Raw genomic sequence first — 18239 nt, 5'->3', positions numbered from 1 at the left:
GGCAGGCGGGACACTTGATCCAGTATCAGCCCCCTTGGTCTCTGTTTAGGCAATTGAAGTGCAAGCAAAGGGGTATATAAAATGCAGTAAGAAGAGTGCCTCTGAGCATGCCTAAAGTGTTGTTTCCTCCCCTCCCGCCACCACTCCTGCTAACGAGTAACGAGCCAGAAGCATTTGAATCTCAAGAGTCTTTTTTTTCCTTAACATTCTATGCAGACTCTTGTAATTCTTGCAGCAAAATGCACTTCCCTTAACAGGCTCTCGTGTTTCAAAGAACAGAACTTTTATGGAACTTTCTCTTAGATAATTGAGCCCGATGAGAACTTGGGTGGGAAACCACAAGGAAATCCATCTCACCCTATTGATGGATGCGTATCGTTTTGGACAGATGGGTGGATGGGTTTGGATAGATGATATAGATGATAGATAAATGGGTGGCAAAGTAGGTAGATGAGAGAGAGAGAGATTACATGATATAAGGATATTAGATAATTAGATGAGAGAAAAAGATTAGATATAGATAAGATACTGGATATATAGATAAATAGATAATTAGAAGAGAGAGAGAAGAAAACAATAGCAAACCACTTCTGTAGCTTCTATACTATTGCCCTCAAACCCAGCGTGGATGGATATCTATGAAGTCACCATATATTCAGATATAGATATATAGATATGAATTTAGATAGGCTAAAATGTTTGGTTTTGCACATCTGTTTTCATTTTCTCCCGTTCTGTGCAACTTCGTTTTCTTCCTTTCTCCAAGTGTTGCGATTGTGGGATCCACCTCTCCTTAAGGTTATTTCTTCAGCTCCAGATCCTTTTAAAACCTCAGAATTTATCAGCCTGCTCATTCCCCCAACTCAGGTGCCCCCTTCCCTTCTTTTAGAGCTTCCCCACGTCCGCCAAGCATTCAACTTCCCAACAGCCGCTGTATACCCTCTCATGCAGTGCTAGCAAGACGAAGGTATGGCCAAGTTACCAATATTCTTTTTTTTTTTTAATAATAATTGTACCTCTGACACATTCATTTGAATAGAACACACAAAAGGCCACTCATTAAAAAAAGCAGCAGCCCTGACTCGGTGAAGGTGCATAGAAGCGTTTACAAGATCAGTCCAAACCAATGCAAAAATAATTATTATAATATTTTAAAATACAAACAAATCCTTCTGGGGGTGCGGGGGGAAGAATATATATTTTGAGAGGCCCTCTCTTGTCTGCTGGGGCCTCAAGTTAATCTGTGCAAACAGGAGCAGGCAAACACAATTAGATTCAGAATTGCTTTACAAATCTTTTCCTTGGGGGATAACAGCAGAGAAGCACTCGTAAAAGAGAAAAAAGGGAATCTTGGCAAGGTAAAATGCCACGGCCAGTTTTGTGCTTTTTCTAGGCTGGGAACTGCCTCCTTTTGAGACATTCGTCATAAATGGACCATCCTGGCTGAAGTTATGACTGAATTTTCAGCTTTCATCCACGCCAGTCAAAAAAATTGCAAACCATTGAGCCAAAGGGGACACCCACCAACCATTAACTTCTAATTAACTTGAAGAGAATCCAGATGTGTGCGTCTTTAGTGCATTTGCTAATCTCCCCCCTTCTGTCACATTAAATCTGCAACTCAGGGATTGTGGGGGTGCACCCAGGAGCTTGGAGGGGTCCCTAAATCCCGCCCTTTGGGTTTATCCTTACAGGCATTCCACCACCAGCCATCCTATCAGCCTGCTATACAATTCTCTGTTCATCCCACCTGCTAAGCAGGGTTATCCATTTAACCCCCTCCTGGATCCTAGCAGTGTCTGATCTCTCGCTATCCTTTATCCTTTGGGGGGGACAAAATAAGTGCCACGTTAGATGGAGCCAATCTTGTCCAAGTGATGTAATTTCTATGGGGCTGTCCTGGGAATTCATTCCCCTTTTTGTCCCGAATGGCCACATGGAGCTACGGCTGAGCCATCACGGATCCCTAAGCCACCCCTTCCATCTTTCCTAGCCCAACCCAAAGGGTCTACAACAGGAACCGTTGGAAATTTGGTCTTCAATCCCCAAGGAAGTTCAGGGCAACCTGTTCTTCCCTGGCTGCATTCCCACCCTGTTCCTCTCTTCACATGGCTTCACATGCTGGACCCTGACACGCATCAGTAGGGCGTGCTGCCCTCCCACTCCAAGAGATACTCCACTTTTCCTTCTGGGCTGATCCTCCGAGCCAACACTTGGTATTTCTCTCTACAAATTAAGCGGCCGGTGGCTCCGAAATAGCTGCTGATGGATGACTGGAGGTGAGAGAGGGATAAATCGTCCTCGCTCAAGCTCTCCAAGGTCTGGCAGTCGATGGCGTTCTCCGGGCGATCTGGACTGCTGGCACGGTCACTGCCATCCAAGGAGCAGCCAGGGACAAGCCTGCGGAGGCGCTCGGAGCATTTCTGTTTGGCATCGAATGGGGCATAGGTTTTAGCCGACAGTTTGCGCTTCCGGCTCCCGACATTTGTCCTGCTGAAAGATAGTAAGAAAACAGGGGGTTCTTAGGGCTCTGGCGTAAGGCAAGGATCCCCCAACGCCCGGTCCACAGCATGCCACTGTTGTGGCTTGTCGGCCACCAGCCTCTCCAGCAGCTGAATCAGAGAAGGAGGAGGTGTGGGAGTCAGGATCAACATTGGCAGCCTGAGAACTCTGAAGGGGAAGAAGGAATGGAACTGGGAGGGGGGAGGGAGGGAGGGAGGGAGAGGGGGATGGAGCCTGGGCCATCAGCCCTCAGATGGAGAGTCAACAACCCCCAGGTCTGGAGGTGGCTGATGAGGAAGAGGAGGCCAGCTGGGTCCAGTGCCTGATGTGCAGATGCGCAAAAGGCAGAGGAGAGGAGAGCAGTGGAAATCTATGGGCCAGTCCTTGGGATGGAAGAGCCACCACTGCTAGCGAAGCCGCATGCTAGCTGTGGGGATAAAAGGCAGGGGGCAGAGATGAATAGATGTGGCAAACAATTATTCATCTCCCTGCCAGACGGACTGGTTAGCCTGCGGTGAGAGACTTTTTGCTGGGGCTGCCGGGGCTCCTAATAAAGGAATCGGTGATCGAGTGCAGAGGGTTGGTCATGTTTGGGAAGCTGGGTCAGACTAGTCAGCAACCAGACTGCGCAAACAAGTGAACTCCATCTGCGGGATGAAGGCCGCAGGCAAAACCTCGCCCCCTTCGGTCCGCAGAAAAACCTTTCTCCACAGAACCGCTCCCTGGTATGCCCAACACATTGTTTGGCAATCAGAACTATCGTTCCTAATGTGGCAAAATTGCAGGGTGTTTTTCGTGACTCAGATGCAACCTTTGACAATGTTGGCAAAAGGGTCGTGATATTGGGCGCGTCTCGATTGGAATGGCGAGGTGAGGACTAACTTTCAGGGGCCGAAGCATCATTTAAAAAGAGAAGCCCTTTCAATTGACAAAGGACCAGGGTCACCTCGATTCAAAGGAAAAACTCGTCGAGGCTGAGCCTGAGGTGCTGGCGGCGTCGGTGGAGTCTACATCGGAGAGGAACCCGTGGCCCGAACTTGCGCTGGAAAAGAGGGAGAAAGAACAGTAATTAAATGTCTGCAAGAAAACAACCAAGCTCAGAGAATCAAGGACCCCACAATCCAAACAGGAAAATCATTGTCCTCCCCCCCCCAAACCCCACCCCTTTCTAGCATTGATAATGTTACCTAGTTGGGTAATGAAACACCTGCAAGAAAACAAGCCAACTCAGAGAGCACCTCACAAAGGAGACTTTCTATCTACAGGGCCAGAAATCCTCCCTTAGCACTAAGGCAACGTTCGGCTTGCAAGGTGTTACCTTTTTAGACTCTGGATTTCATCCAGCGAGAAATCGAAGATGCAGGCCAGGTGATGGTTGGTGCTCCAAGCCGAGGCAAAATCGCTCTGTGGCAGGAAGGAAAAAGGAGAGAGAGAGAGAGAGAGAACAGCCGTTATCCAGCATCCTCAAGCAGGGAAAATAATTTGCAAGAAAACCCACCAATCCTCTCCCAGCCCCCCAAAGAATGTGGAGGCCGTTCCCCACAGCAGAGCCCATCATTTTAGCAAACTGACACTGGGAATGGCATCCTCCAAGAGGAATTTGGGCCTTTTCCTTCTCCGTTCGTGCTGGGATTGCTGCGGCAGCAAACTGGAGAGGAGGGAAGGAAAGAAAAAAGGGAGGGTGGGGGGAGATAAGGAATCAGACAGGTGGCACAAAGACCAAAGGGAGAACTCAGAAGCTCAAGCGAAGAGCCTCTGCTGACTTCTACAGACCTGTTTTTGTGGGAGCATTTGACTTTCCCCCTTTTCTTTGTCTTGTTCAGTCCTGCAAACTTATCCGGGAGAATTTTGCTGGGAGGATTCGGGGGGACTCGAACCCGAAGGCGAAACATGCGTTTCTTTTTCTTGATTTCCTTCCCGCACAAGAACCTGAAAAGTCACCAAGACAATCCTGCATCTTGGTTCAATGAGAAAAGAAATGTCTGCAAGAAAACCGCCGAGCTCAGGGAGCACCAAGCACCCTACATTCCTCCTCTCACACACCACTCTCTTCTAGCACTGATGATGTCACCTAGAAAGGTAATGAAACGTCTGCAAAAAAAACACCGAGCTCAGAGAGCACCAAGGAGCCCACAACTCAACCCTGAGCTACCAATATCCTCTTCTATCGAGTCCGTTGGATCTTCACACCTCTTGGGAGAATTGATTCTTTCAAGCTCACCTGCTTTTGTAACTGTTTAGTGCACCTAGAAGGAGGGGTCCTCGTTCTGCCACAGGGGTTGTAGTCAACTGGGGAAGAGATATTAAGGCAAAATGAGCCCCAAATTCACTTTTCGCACCAACCTAAGAACGCCTTTGAAAGACTAAGTGAAAGCTGTGTCTAATCCACCATCCATCACCCTTCTCTAATCTTCTGTGGAGTTTCGTGGATCCCTTCTCGCCTTGTGTCAGCTTTTTGCTGGGATCTTGCTTTGGGGTTTGGGGAATGTCAGAGGGCACACAGCTTTACTACATGAGACAACCCAGGAGCAATAACAGCAAACAGAGGTTTGTAAGAAATAGTGGTTTTTATCTACAAAAATATATATATACTACACATACACGTACTATAAGCAGAAATCAAACAATCAGTAAATTACAGCAGGGAAGAACACACAGCGATAGAGAGAGAGAAAGAGAGACATGCCCTAACAGGGCCTCTTTTTATTATACAGGCTCTTAAAGGGATAACAGCCAAAAACCTTGCTGGTTCATTCCTATCATTACATCAGAGCATCATTGCATCATCGTAGCAGCTGGGAGAATTTATCTTTTTACACCTCAATATCGCAGATTTGATACCAAGCGGAGACTGGAGAATCCACCCTTTGCCATATACCCCCATTCCTGCCCTACTTTCATGCCCAGGGCATCTACATATCTTTCAATTAGCCATGGCAGCTGATAGAACCCATTTTATAGAACCGCTGTAGAGGAAGTTAGCGTGTGTTCAGTGGGAAGCAAACTGTAAAGAGAAGGATTTGAGGCTTGCCCCACAAACCTTGCCAAGCTGAAAGTAGTCCCAGCGGTGATTGACGAAGGCCAAGATCTCCTCAAAGTCAAAATATTTCTTCTTACTTTGCGCACCCAGGTTGTAGATGGCCAGGTGCACGACGTCGACCCTGTGTGTGTGTTGTTCAAGAAACAAAAGAGACAATGACCTTCCCGTTGATGGAAATGATTGCAGGAAGGAGGTGGAATTTTTTAAGGTGAAGGAATGAGGATAGCATTTTCCTATTCTTTCTTTGAATTAGCTTTATATACCTCCATAAAAATCTCCTCCTCCTCTCCTATTTCTTGTCTTCTTCCTCCTCCTCCTCCTCCACCTCTTCTTCCTATACCTATCCTTTCATCTCTCCTTCTTCTACAACTCTTCACCATCATCCTCCCATTTTTCTTGCTCCCATATCTCTAATCTCTCCTCCTCCTCCTTTCTCCTCTTTCTCCCATATCTCTCATCTCTAATCCTCCTCCTCATCTCTTCCCCTGTTCCTCCTCCCAACAATAAACATTACAAACCATACCATTCATAAAAGATCTGTACAGCAAAAACCTTTGAACAGCACATGAAAAAACAGGTTCCCCAAATCACCCGATTGTCCTAATATCTCTTCGACTCTCTTGGTTGCTCAAATGAAGACCTGCATGAAGCCATGCAAATTCCAAACATTTCCTTCTCCAGCGTACAAACATTTCAAAACGACCCTTAAAAATGACAAGGACATCGCCCCACCCCTAACTTCGTGGCTGAGGCTCTTGTAAAACAGAAGCCGGAATCTGGAAACCAACTTTGAAAACTCAGCGGTGCCAGGATGAGAAGGGTATAACGTAGTATGGTATAACGTAGTATATATCCATGGTATAACGTAGCTTGCTCATTTCCCTATTCCCCCCCCCCAAGGGCTAAGCGGTGCCTGATGCAATAAGATATATGAATGGAAATTCTTTTTATTTTGGGGAGGGGAGTAGATCTTACCATCTCAAAGGCAAGCGTTTGAGATCCTCTGGTCCCTGATTACACATCGTGCAGCGGAAAATATAAAATCTGGAAGACAAGAGAGAGAGAAAGAGAGAGCAGGTTCCTATGATTGATTTTTAGATGGGGGCAAGACCTGTACATCAGGCTTCCCGCCCCAGCTGCTGCCTTCAGCAGGGGTTGGACTACAAAACCCTTCCTCCTCGGCCAGCAGGACTCCGGCTACACTTACCGATCTCCAAAGAGCATGGGGTGGCTCAGGCACTGCATGCAAGCTTCGTGAAACCACTGACGGCACCGAATGCACTGCAACATCTTCAGGTACCACCTGAGAAGGAGTGGGAAGACGTTCTCTATCGGTATCGGCCTCTACGCAGGTGGTCCTCATTTAGCGACCACCTCGGACAGCGACCATTCGCAGTTGCGAGGGTGAAGAAAAAGTTAACATTGTGGCCAACCATCAAATTTGTGACCTTTGCGGCCTGCGAAGCTGAGGAAAGCTGAGGTTCGATTGGAAGCCTGGTCAATTTGCAACTACTTCACCCAACGACCAAATGGCCGATCCCAATTTGGGCGGCTAAACGAGCCCTGCCTATACTTTTATTTTCTAGGCTGTCGCGAAGATGCTGCGGGGGAAAACCACCTGGAACCGAACTGAGCTTCAAACTGAGAAAGCAACCTGCATATCCAGTTGAGAGACTAGGCATTTTGGGGTGTCCTGTTTGCAAATCAGGGTTCCTCCAGGTTGACTCAGCCCTCCCTCCTTCCTAGGTGGGTAAAAGGACCCAGATTGTCGGGGGCAATAGGCTGACTCTGTAATCCGCTAAGAGAGGGCTGTAAAGCACCGCGTAGCGTAAGTCTAAGGGCTATTGCTATTCATTCCATGCCGTTTCCATATTTTCATTTCCATTTCTATTCTATTCTATGCAGTGATGGCACTTTAAAAAAATGGAAATATCTGCATCCCTTGGAGAAGAAGGGAGGGAAAGGGAAGGGAAGAGAACATATACATAAATACAGAAAATGGAATAGAATATGGAACGGAACCGAAGAATGGAATAGAATAGAATAGAATAGAATAGAATAGAATAGAATAGAATAGAATAGAACAGAATGAAGAACAGAATAGAACAAAACAGAATAGAATTATTTCTTGGCCAACTGTGATTGGACACACAAGGAATTTGTTTTCAGTGCAGAAGCTCTCAGTGTACCTAAAAACACATTCGTCAAGAGTCATAAGACACAACACTTAGTGATAGTCATAGTCATAAATAAGCAATCAAATCGTACTAGGAAACTACATAAAACCACCCTGAAAATCAAGATGCCAATAAAAAAAGGTCTCCTCCAGCTGCCAAAGCTCACCCCGCCCTCCACCCTCACGCACCCTTGAAGGATTCCCCCCAACATCGCCCTCGGTCGAACGTACTCTCCGGGACCACCACAGTAGCAGTAACATTGCTGGTGATTGGTTCTGTGGAGGGAATCCCATTCCAGCTGTTCCGGGTTGTAACACAGGACCATTTTAACCGTCTGCAGAGTCCGGGCAATGGCTCCTTTCCTTAAGGCCCCACCTTTCTGTAAAAGCAACAAGAAACAGCATTTTCTACGCATTCTCAAGTCACTCGTTCCTCTTCTTCTATCTATGAGTCAAAGTGCAGCAGTCTTTTTTTTTTTTAAATGAATTATCTGTTAACCCAGTAAAGGTAAAGATTCCCCTCCTTGCACATCCGTGCTAGTCGTTTCCGGCTCTAGGGGGCGCTGCTCATCTCCCTGACGAAGCCAAAGAGAGCCAGCGCTGTCCAAAGACGTCTCCATGGCCCTGTGGCCGGCAGGACTGAACGCCTTCGCAGACGCATGGAGGAACACTGTTCCCTTCCCACCTTCTGACAAGCAAACTGAATGGGGAAGCCAGGTTCACTTAACAATGGTGTTGGACTGCAGGGATTCACTGAATGACTGCGGCAAAAAAGGTCGTAAAATGAGCCAAAAGGAGTCTTTCACTTAACAACACCCATCTCCATCTCCCTGTGTCTCCTGTGGCTCAAAACACCTTAGATTTTTCCCTGCAGGCACAGCGACGAGGAAAACCTCTTGTACGCCACTCACCCGTGCAGCTAGTACAAAGATACACCTCCGACAAAACCAGGGGTTCGCCAAAGACTCTTCGAGGCTCCCCACCAGGGGAATGTGGCACTGTTGGTGGTACCCTGAGAAGGAGGAAGGGGGGAAACGGAGGGTTTTAAATCGATACGGAAGCTTAAATGCAGTAGCATCCACAACGATATCAATAATCCTGTCCTGAGTCACTGATGATGTTAGCTAGTTCAGTCATGAAACATCTGCAAGAAAACCAGCAGAGAGCACCCAAGACCCCACAATCCTCCTCCTCCCCCCCCCTCTGCAAACCTCACTCCCTTCTGGCACTGATGATGTGCCCATGCAAGTCATCTGGAAATCAACTAGCTCAAAAGAAGTTGGGGTCAAAACAAACCTCGCCCAGTTTTACTCAAAGTCTTCTAATGTTGTCCTTGTCTTTCCCGAAAGGTTTCAAGGGTGGAGTGGCCCTGCTGGATCCAAGCAGGAGGTTTTAAGCAAGAAATGGGTTTTGGGGCTGGGGAGAAGCCTTTGGGGTCCTGAACACTTCTGATAAACACTTCTCCTTCAAGTATGAGAGAGAATGTCAGCCTCCACAAAGTTTTTTTGACCCCTTTTGCTGCTTGCTCCCTGTTGGCTGCCATAGAAACCCAGGGAGGGGTAATTCTGGTATTTGGGAGGGAAGGTTGCTGGAGAGCAAAGTTGTTTTCTGTGTGAACTAACAAGGAGGGGATGCTTTCCTCCTTACCGTGCAGCTGCATAGACTTATCTCTACTAAGCCAAGGTCAACCATCTTGGCATACCAGATGAGGGAATAAGCACCTGAAGAGATACCCACGTGACATTATAAGCACTTCAGATTGGATGACCAGCCTGGACTCTCGGGGGAGGGAACTTGGGATAACTTTCAATATGTAATATTCGCGCCTATTCGCTTCAGATCTTGCTTCCTTTTGTTGCTGCCACATCAAACTCAGTCAAAGTACTTTTTCTCTACATCAATGGAGTTGACAGGTTTCTTTCTTGGGTTTTGAATGGAGGCACAGCTGACAGAGGCATTTTGAACTCGAGATAAACATGGCTTGAATTTCAAACCTGTTTTTACACTGCTACACCCAAGAGGGCACCTCCGTTACACACCCACTGCAGAGAAACAATAGCAGGGATAGGTCCAGGGCCACCCAAAACCAGGAGAGAAGATCTGGAGGACGTGCTCACCAACCCCACACTTCCCACAGATCAAGATCTCATTCAGAGGCTCCGATGTTTTCTCCAGGCAAATGTTACATTCAGGCTGTTCACTGGGGACACCAGCTAGAAAACAGGAAGAGGGGGAAAAAAGAAATCTGGTAAGCCCAATCCAGGTGTAGAACCGTAACCCCCAAAAGCTAAGACCATCCTGGGTTGTATAAACAGAGGCACAGAATCAAGATCACGTCAACTATTAGTGCCGCTTTACAAAAACCCCAGTAAGGCCACACCTGGAATACTGCGACCAATTTTGGTCACCATACTGTGAGGGCTGCGGTGGCTCAGTGGCCAAGACGCTGAGCTTGTCGATCAGAAAGGTCGGCAGTTTGGCGGTTCAAATCCCTAATGCAGCGTCATGGACTGAGCTCCCATTGCTGGTCGCAGCTTCTGCCCACCTAGCAGTTCGAAAGCATGTAAAAATGCAAATAGGAAAAATAGGGACCCCTTTGGTGGGAACAGCATTCCGTGCGCCTTCGAAGGCATTGAGTCATGCCGGCCACCTGACCACGGAGACGTCTTCGGACAGCGCTGGCTCTTCTTTGGCTTTGTAACGGAGACGAGCACCGTCCCCGAGAGCCGGAAACGACTGGCACAGGTGTGTAAGGAGGGGAACCTTTACCTTACTACAAAAAAAAAAAAAAGATGTTTGGAAAAAGCTCAGAGAAGAAGAGCAACTAAGATGACCAAAGGCCTGGAGGCTAAACCATATGAAGAATGGCTGAAGATTTTGGATCTGGCTAATCTAAAGAAAAGGAGGACGTGATAGCAGCCTTCCAGTATTTGAGGGGCTGCCACAAAGAAGAGGGGGGTCAAATTATTCTCCAAAGGACAAGAAATAATGGTTGGGAACTAATCAAGGAGAGAAGCAACCTGGAATTAAGGAGAAACTTCCAAACAGGGAGGACAATTAACCCCTGGAACAGAAGTTGCCTTCAGAAACTGTGGGGGCTCCATCACTGGAGGTTTTTAAGAAGCGACTGGACAGTCACTTGTCCGAAATAGTATAGGGTCTCCTGCTTGAGCAGGGGGCTGGACTAGAAGACCTCCAAGGTCCCTTCCAGCTCTATTCTATTCTGTTTCATTTGAAAGGCAACTCAATGGAAGAAAATGCATTAGAATACATGGATAATTCATATTTTCCAACTGCCAATCAGTCATAGATGTGATTTTTTGGCCAAGACACATTTTCTCAGGCTAGTTCACTCCTTATACCGAGGTTGACCGCAAAGGAAGCCAAGTTCAACTCTCCATTATTCAAAAGAGAATACGAACAACACCCCAAACAAGCCTTCTTCTTCTTTTTGCCTAGCACCTTTTCCAAGAGGATCTAGCTCACCCCAACTCTACCCTGCAAGATTCTAGTCCTCATTCATCTCCTCACCCATCCGTATCAACATCTGAAATTGTGGAGAATTCCCCAAGGACAAAAGGCCAGGAATGTTCACGCACCATGCTGAATGTCCTTCCAAAGCACCCAGTATTTGGAATTATCTTCAAAGGTCACCAGGCAACTCTGCTTAGCGTCACTCACCTGTAAAGGCAGAAAAAAATGCAGGACACAGACCTCAGATTGCAAAGATGGAGTAATCAAGGCTGGATTACTCCAACTTTGCAAACTGGGGTCTGTGTTCATGTCTTAGGCTATGCCCAAGTACAAAAATGAAGGTGGGGTTCCCCAACTCCCTAAAACCAGCCCACATGTACTAACTTCACATGCTCTGGGAACCCCAAAGTTTTAAATGATCCCTTTCATTCCTTTGCTGGCTTTTGAGAGTATCCAGCAATTGCTATTTGTAGCAGGGAAAGGAAATACAAGAATAAATAAATTTTAAAAAGAAAAGAATAAGTTTGGGGAAGGCAGGAAGATAAGAAAGGGGAAAAGAAATACAGTGAGAATTGTCTTTGCACAACAGTGGAAAAATGAAGAGATGAAAATGAAATAAAAAATATTAGAATGCGCAGAAATGGATAGATTAACACTTAAAGGAGAAGGAAGAAACAATGTTTTTTAACATGGGATACCTTTTATCAATGGTTAGATGACAGAAACAGAAGTTAGAAACTTAAAGGTTTAAGGGAATGATTAACTATACAATGAAGGTATATTAATATGGATAACCAAATATTATTATTATATGATCATTATCAATTATATGAATATTATTATTTCTATTATTATTTTCCAAAACTACCCAGACAACACACTGTTCATGTAGACATTGTTTTTGTTTATTAAAGAAAATGTATAAGAATATGTATGTATGTATGTATAAACTGCCAACAATTGAAATACAAACAGCCGAAGTTCTAAATGAAATTTAAACTCCCTTAGCAAAGGTGAGATGGAAACAAGATTTTATATAGATAGAGAAAAGGAAAAAGTGGTATTTACTCTCTTAATCTTCCCAAGATAATAAAGCCCATCAGTCCAACAGCACAAGACATACTGTCCTTCAGGCAATTTAGTCATCAGCTCTCGCCGACTGTCCTGACTTCTGGCAACCCAATCTGCCATCGATTGCTGCAGAGCTGCACAAGTGCTCCCAAGGTCAGGAGTCCCCATGCTTCTGGGCTACAAAGAGAAAAGAAAAAAGAATATTATTTCTAAAAATGCATAGCTACGAGTAACCCCAGGATGCCAAACTCTTTTACACTGAGTTCACATTTTCGATCTGTTCTCACTCATGGCTGCGAAGTTGCAGTTTTAAGATATCAGAAATCAACATTTGCAGGCAGATTTTGTTCTGCTGAAATAAATTAAATTCAGGACTGCCATGCAATCTCCAGGCTTTACGATCAAGCATCTTTGGGAGATCAGAACTGAACGGAAGCACTGCACAGCCTCGAGTTTTGAGTTTAAAGATTTATTTCCTGTGTTGGATAAGAGCACATCTTTCTCCTTCTGTCCTGGTCACTTTTTACAGAGGCACGATCGAGAGCGTTTTAACAAACTGCATCCCTGTTTGGTTTGGTGGCCTCAGATAGAAAGTCCCTACGGAGAGTGATGAGGACAGTGGAGAAGATTATAGGAAATTCATTTTCTCTTATTCAGGATACCACTCATAAGCTCTCTGTGCTTAGAGCTCAAAGAATTGTGAGAGACCCCACACACCCACGGTTTCTATTTGCTCCCCTCTAGGGGGAGGTTTTGAAGTATCTATAGCAGGACTACTAGATTTTGTAAAAGCTTTGTTCCTTAGGCCATCCGTTTGGTAAACTCGCCGGATTCTTTTTCCCCGCCGTGCATACGTATACCTTCAAACTAGATTGTGATATTTCTTTGTGTCATATGTCATGTTATATGTGTATATACAGCATGTGGGTATATGCATAATGGTTACCTTTTGAAAGCTGAATGCAACAAAATTTCATTTAAAATATGCTGTTCAGTGTACATTGAAAGTAACAATAAAGAGTCTATTCTATTCTACTCTACTCTACTCTATTAATACGCCTGGCAGCTGGAGCCACATCTGCCTGGATTTCAACCCGTAACACCCATTACTCAATGTGCTTTTACTCCAAATAGCAAAAAAGGGAGATGTTCGGTAAGTTAGTAGCAGGGCCTCCTTTGCCAAGGTCTATTTTTGGCCTCTCATTCTTGGCAGCTTCCGATCCTTGTAAAGATTGTGGCATTCCAATGTCGGCGCAACCGGCTGTGTCCCGGGAAACACCCCAGGTCACTTCCCAAGCGGTTCTTGCACAATGCAGACAAGAAGGGTCCCTGCTCATCGGACTGGCCAGGAATCTGGGGAGCTTAAGGTTCTAAGGTAGTCCTTGACTTACGGCCAGAAAATTAGCCCCAACTTGCTGGTTCTAAGTGAAATAGTTCTTTGGTGAATTTTGCCCCATTTTATGACATTTCTTGCCACAGTTGTTAAGTGAATCACTGCAGTTGTTAACTTAGTATGTTGTTGTTAAATAAATCTTGTTTCCTCATGGACTGGGCTTGTCAGAAGGTTGCAAAAGGGGATCCCGTGACCCCCAGGACATGGCAAAGGTCATACATATGAGTTGGTTGCCAGGCATCTGATTTATGACCACGTGACCCATGGGGTGCTGCAATGGGCACGTGGAAAATGGTCCAGAGTCCCTTTTCTCAGTGCCATTGGAACTTCAATCGGTCACAAAACAAACTGTTGTAAATTGAGAACTACCTGGACTGCAATGCCTTGAACCAACCTCTCTCTCTCTCCCCCCCTCTCCACATCTGTCTATCCATCTATCTCATATCTATCTATTGCTATCTTATATCTTATCAATATCTTATCATATCTATCAATTTATTAATCTCTATACTATCTATCTATATGTTTCTATTTCTATCTCATATCTATCTATATCTATCATCTCCCTCTCATCTATTTATCTGTCTATCTATCTACCTACGGTATCTCTCTCTCTCTCATATCTATCTATCTATCTATCTATCTATCTATCTATCTATCTATCTATCTATCTATCATCTATCTATCTATAGCTCCATCACATCTGTCTATCTATCTATCTCTATCATATCTATTTATCTGTCTGTCTATCATATCTATCTCATATCTATCTATTGCTATCTTATCTATCAATCTCTTATCATATCAATCAATTAATCTCTATCTTATCTATCCTACCTACCTACCTACCTATCTAGTCTATTAAAATAGGTAGACCCCTGCCTTAAAATGAGACACTCTTACTTAGAGAATAAAATTAGTCATATTTCCCATTCTGGGGCCTCCTAGCAGGTTTGGACTTCACTTCCCAGAATCCTTAGTTAAGCATTCCAAATTTCAAAAAGTGCCTTTGGTTTTCCAAGAATGAGGCCTGGAATTCATCCGTTTTTGCTTTTCAGAAAACCCACAATTATGCAAATGCAACACTGAGAAAGAATTTTTTTTAAAAAAAGCAGTTATCTGCTCTGAATGCTTTTTCCTAGAAGTGTTTGGCAAAGAATGTTGCATTTCCAGGAGATACGTCATAGTAGATTACATCAACATAAGATTCCTAAAAAAAAAAAAAAAACAAATTCCAAATTCTGCACAATTCTCCTGGAACTGTATCCATTTGAAAGAAGGTGGGTGTGAGCTTCTGGTAAAGCCAAGCGTTCTCCAAACGGATTTTCACTAACAGTATCAACCTAACAACAGCACTTACTGAGCAAAACTCAGAAATAAAACTGAAATAAAGAGGTGGATTAGGAGTGTTAAAAGAAACTTATTAATTAAATAAGGCATACAACAGTTGCATTTCTAGCAGTTTGGCTGGAGATAAATAATATCCCCAGATTATGAAGCAGATATAAGCCCCCCTTTTTCCTTTGATACTTAAGGAAGAAAATGCTTTCTAACCAGGGAGGCCCCACCCCAATTGTAAGGTTGTCACTCATTTTTTCCTGGGGAGGGGAGAGATCTGCTCCCAAACTCCTCCTCCCTCTTCTCTCTTTGAAAGTTTGTCTGGACCACCTTACTTTATAATTTCAATTCCTTTTGGAGGGGGGGACAGGGAGGAAATTCTTCCTCCCCCGGTTGGTTTGTTTTTTAAACTTTGCAAAGCTCCCAGCATGACTAAGAACTGGTTCTCTCCTTGACATGCTTTCATTGGCTGATTCAAAAGGTGTTTTTTTTAAAGTGCAAAGTTGTGCAAAAATCTATCTATTTATCTCTATCTCTATATCATATCTATCTTTCATTTCTCTCTCTCTCATATCTCTCTGTATATCTATCGGTATCAATGTATCAATGTATCAATCGATCATCTATCTATCTATCTATCTATCTATCTATCTATCTATCTATCTATCTATCATCTACCTACCTACCTATCATCTATCCTATCTACCTATCTATCTCTATCCTTATCTATCAATCTACCAATCAATCAAATCTATCAATCCTATCTACCTATCTGACATCTGTCTCTGTGTCTTTCTACATCATATCTGTCTGTCTATCTCTATCTACCTATCATATTTATCAATGTCTATCCATCTGTCAATCTATCAATATAATCTATCAATCTCTCTCTATCTATCCATCCACCTATCGTCTCCATTGATCATGGCTAGGCTGGGTCTCCAGCGTCAAACTTTGCGGCGGCGGGGGGGGGGGGGTAGAGAAGCCCGAGCGAAAGGATGCGGTCGGTGAAGTTACCCACCCAGGCAAGAACGCGGAGCGCCTCTGCGCTGGAGGAAGGAAGTGGCGGGTCGAGCCCGGGAGGTTGCTAAGAATCGCCTCCCTTTCGGGCATAAGCCGGGAAAGACCGACCGGCGCTCTGCCGCATTTGCAAACAAGAGGGAGGGGCGCCCCTTGCCAGGAACACGGATCCGCCCTCCCCGCCGGGCAGAGACCTTCCTTTTGGGTCGCTCTTGCTTGGGACCCCCGGTTGCAAGGGGAGGAGACCGCCTGCAGCGAGGGAGGGAAGGCTGGTGCAAGCCTGAAGCTGGCGCGCCCAGGAGCGCGGTGGGAACGGGCGGCGGGCAGCGCTGGGCGGAGGGGACGGGGCAGTGGGGTTAGGGGACCCCAGGCCACCCCCCCCAAGTGTCCCGATCAGCTCCAATCCAGTTGTCAGTCCCGATCTTTGCGTGCCACCCTGCCCCGAGGAAAGCCTCCAGATTCGGTTGTTTGCTCCGGTTTCTTTCTCCCCTTTTCTCTTTCTCTCAATCTTCTCCCTCTCTCCACCCCTTTCTCTCCTTTTCTCATTCTCTCTCTTTCTCAATAGCTCTCCCCCTTAATCTCCCCTTCTCTCTCCTTCTCTGCCCCTTCTTTCTCTCTCGTTTACTCATTCTCTCCCCACACCCTTTCACACTCACGGAAACGCGTGGCTCGCAAAAGCAAACCGTTCCGGACTCTGCCATCTCCCCAATCCTGGCACCGACCCGGCTGGTGCGCGCGCTGCAGAGAAAAGAGAAAAAGTTGGGGCTTCCAAGTCGGGGCGCCCCTTCCTCCCTGCGCCTCCCGTGCGCCCCCTCACCTCTTTTGCGGGCCCGGACGCGGGTGGGCTGGGAGGAGGGCTGCTACCGGGTCGGCTCCCAGCCCGGCTCCATGGCCAGGGGGAGGAGGAAAGGTCCCGACAGGCAGAGGCAGCCTTAGAAGTTAAGCCGCTCTTTGGCTCTCCTCTGAGCCCCGAGCGGGGTATCCCGAGCGCATCTCCCCGTTCAGCAGATCCTCCGTGCGCCCTGCGGTGGCCGAGGTTGTCTGGAAGCAGCCTGGAAGCGGCGGAGCGCCATCTTTACCCCTCCTCCTTTCTCAACGCTACTTTCTGTCTCTCTCTCTCTCTCTCTGTTTCTCTCTTTTTCCCGCGAATTATTTCGGTTGGGCTCCTGCAAATTAGCGCGGCGGGTTTCCATCGCGCCGCCTCCGGCTCCTCCTTCTCAGCTGCATCCGAGCCCTTTTTTCCCCACCCCCTTCCCCTCCTCCAGCTTTCGGGACCGGGCTTTCCCGCGCGCGGAAGCGGGGTGGAGCCTCCATAGCCAGGGGCAGTATACCTCGGAGTCACACCCACCCACCCAAGCAAAGGCCCCGCGAATGCTTCGGCGGCGCCTCTTGCCTGCTTTCGTTTGGAAGGGCTGGGACTTTGGGCCCTGGAGGCTTCCAGCTCCTGCGCTGCTGCTGCTGCTGCTGCTTTGCGACCCCCCTTCAATGTTACCAAGTCGTCCTCCTCCACTTACAACAGTTCATTTAGTGACCATTCCAAAAAAACGGCCCTGAAAAAAATGATTTAGGACCGTTTTTTCCGCACTTAATGACCATTGCAGCATCCCTGATGGTCACATGATTTACGTTAGGAAGCTTGACTCATAGTTATGACGGTCACCCTATCCCCGAGGTCACATGATCCCCTTCTGCGACCATCCAATAAGCAAAGTCAACGGGGTGGGGGGTGGGGCCAGATTCAATTAACAACCGTGTGACTCACTTAAGAAATGCGGCGAGAAGAGTTTTAAAACGGAAGCCACTCACTTAACGAGTTTCTCACTTAACAACATAAATTCTGGGCTCAATTGGCGGTCATAAGTCAAGGACTGTCTGGCATTTTGTCTTCCTCGTGGCTGCCAGTCACTGCTTTCTTTACAAGTAGGAAAAGGACTGGGAGAATTCCCGCCCCAAACCCAGGCCCAATGTTGCCCCGACAGCCGTGTCCCGGGGGGGTCCAAGAGCCCCGATTTCAACTCTCTGGGCTGACCCAGCTCAGTCAAACGAGAGGATGCCAACCTGGTGCAAAGCCATAGAACCGGGCGGCTTTCGTATCGTCACCATTTATATTGTTTTATTTGTTTTCCGAGCACCTTTTGGTTGCCGATTAGTAACCTATGTATGATTTGAATATATGTATGTAGGATTTGATTTGACTGCTTATTAGCAACCTATGACTATCATCA

The 18239-nt window shown here is 46.3% G+C and overlaps 1 protein-coding gene across 2 annotated transcripts; it reads right to left on the bottom strand.

Moving 5' to 3' along the window:
• Positions 1-978: 978 nt before the first annotated feature.
• PHF19 (PHD finger protein 19) lies at positions 979-17312 on the bottom strand. 2 transcript variants are annotated; one of them, XM_026686652.2, is made up of 15 exons: positions 16832-17312; positions 12261-12440; positions 11318-11399; positions 9836-9931; positions 8630-8730; positions 7950-8098; positions 6750-6845; positions 6518-6586; positions 5543-5663; positions 4724-4791; positions 4276-4431; positions 4075-4150; positions 3821-3906; positions 3449-3544; positions 979-2493 (listed from the first exon to the last, which is right to left on the bottom strand). In XM_026686652.2, the coding sequence occupies exons 2-15, from the start codon at positions 12429-12431 to the stop codon at positions 2139-2141; spliced, it is 1722 nt and encodes a 573-aa protein (XP_026542437.2). In that variant the 5' UTR covers positions 12432-12440; positions 16832-17312; the 3' UTR covers positions 979-2138. The 2 variants fall into 2 exon arrangements, with proteins under 2 accessions (XP_026542437.2, XP_026542438.2); XM_026686653.2 differs by having other exon boundaries at positions 979-2490; positions 16832-17160.
• Positions 17313-18239: the final 927 nt, after the last annotated feature.

This window comes from Notechis scutatus, chromosome 15 (assembly GCF_049901735.1).
Source record: "Notechis scutatus isolate UNSWTSFEM ecotype Mainland chromosome 15, rNotScu1.2, whole genome shotgun sequence".
NCBI lineage: Eukaryota > Metazoa > Chordata > Lepidosauria > Squamata > Elapidae > Notechis > Notechis scutatus.
The sequence above is the reverse complement of the archived record's forward strand: the minus strand, read 5'-3'. Positions and strand labels throughout refer to the sequence as shown.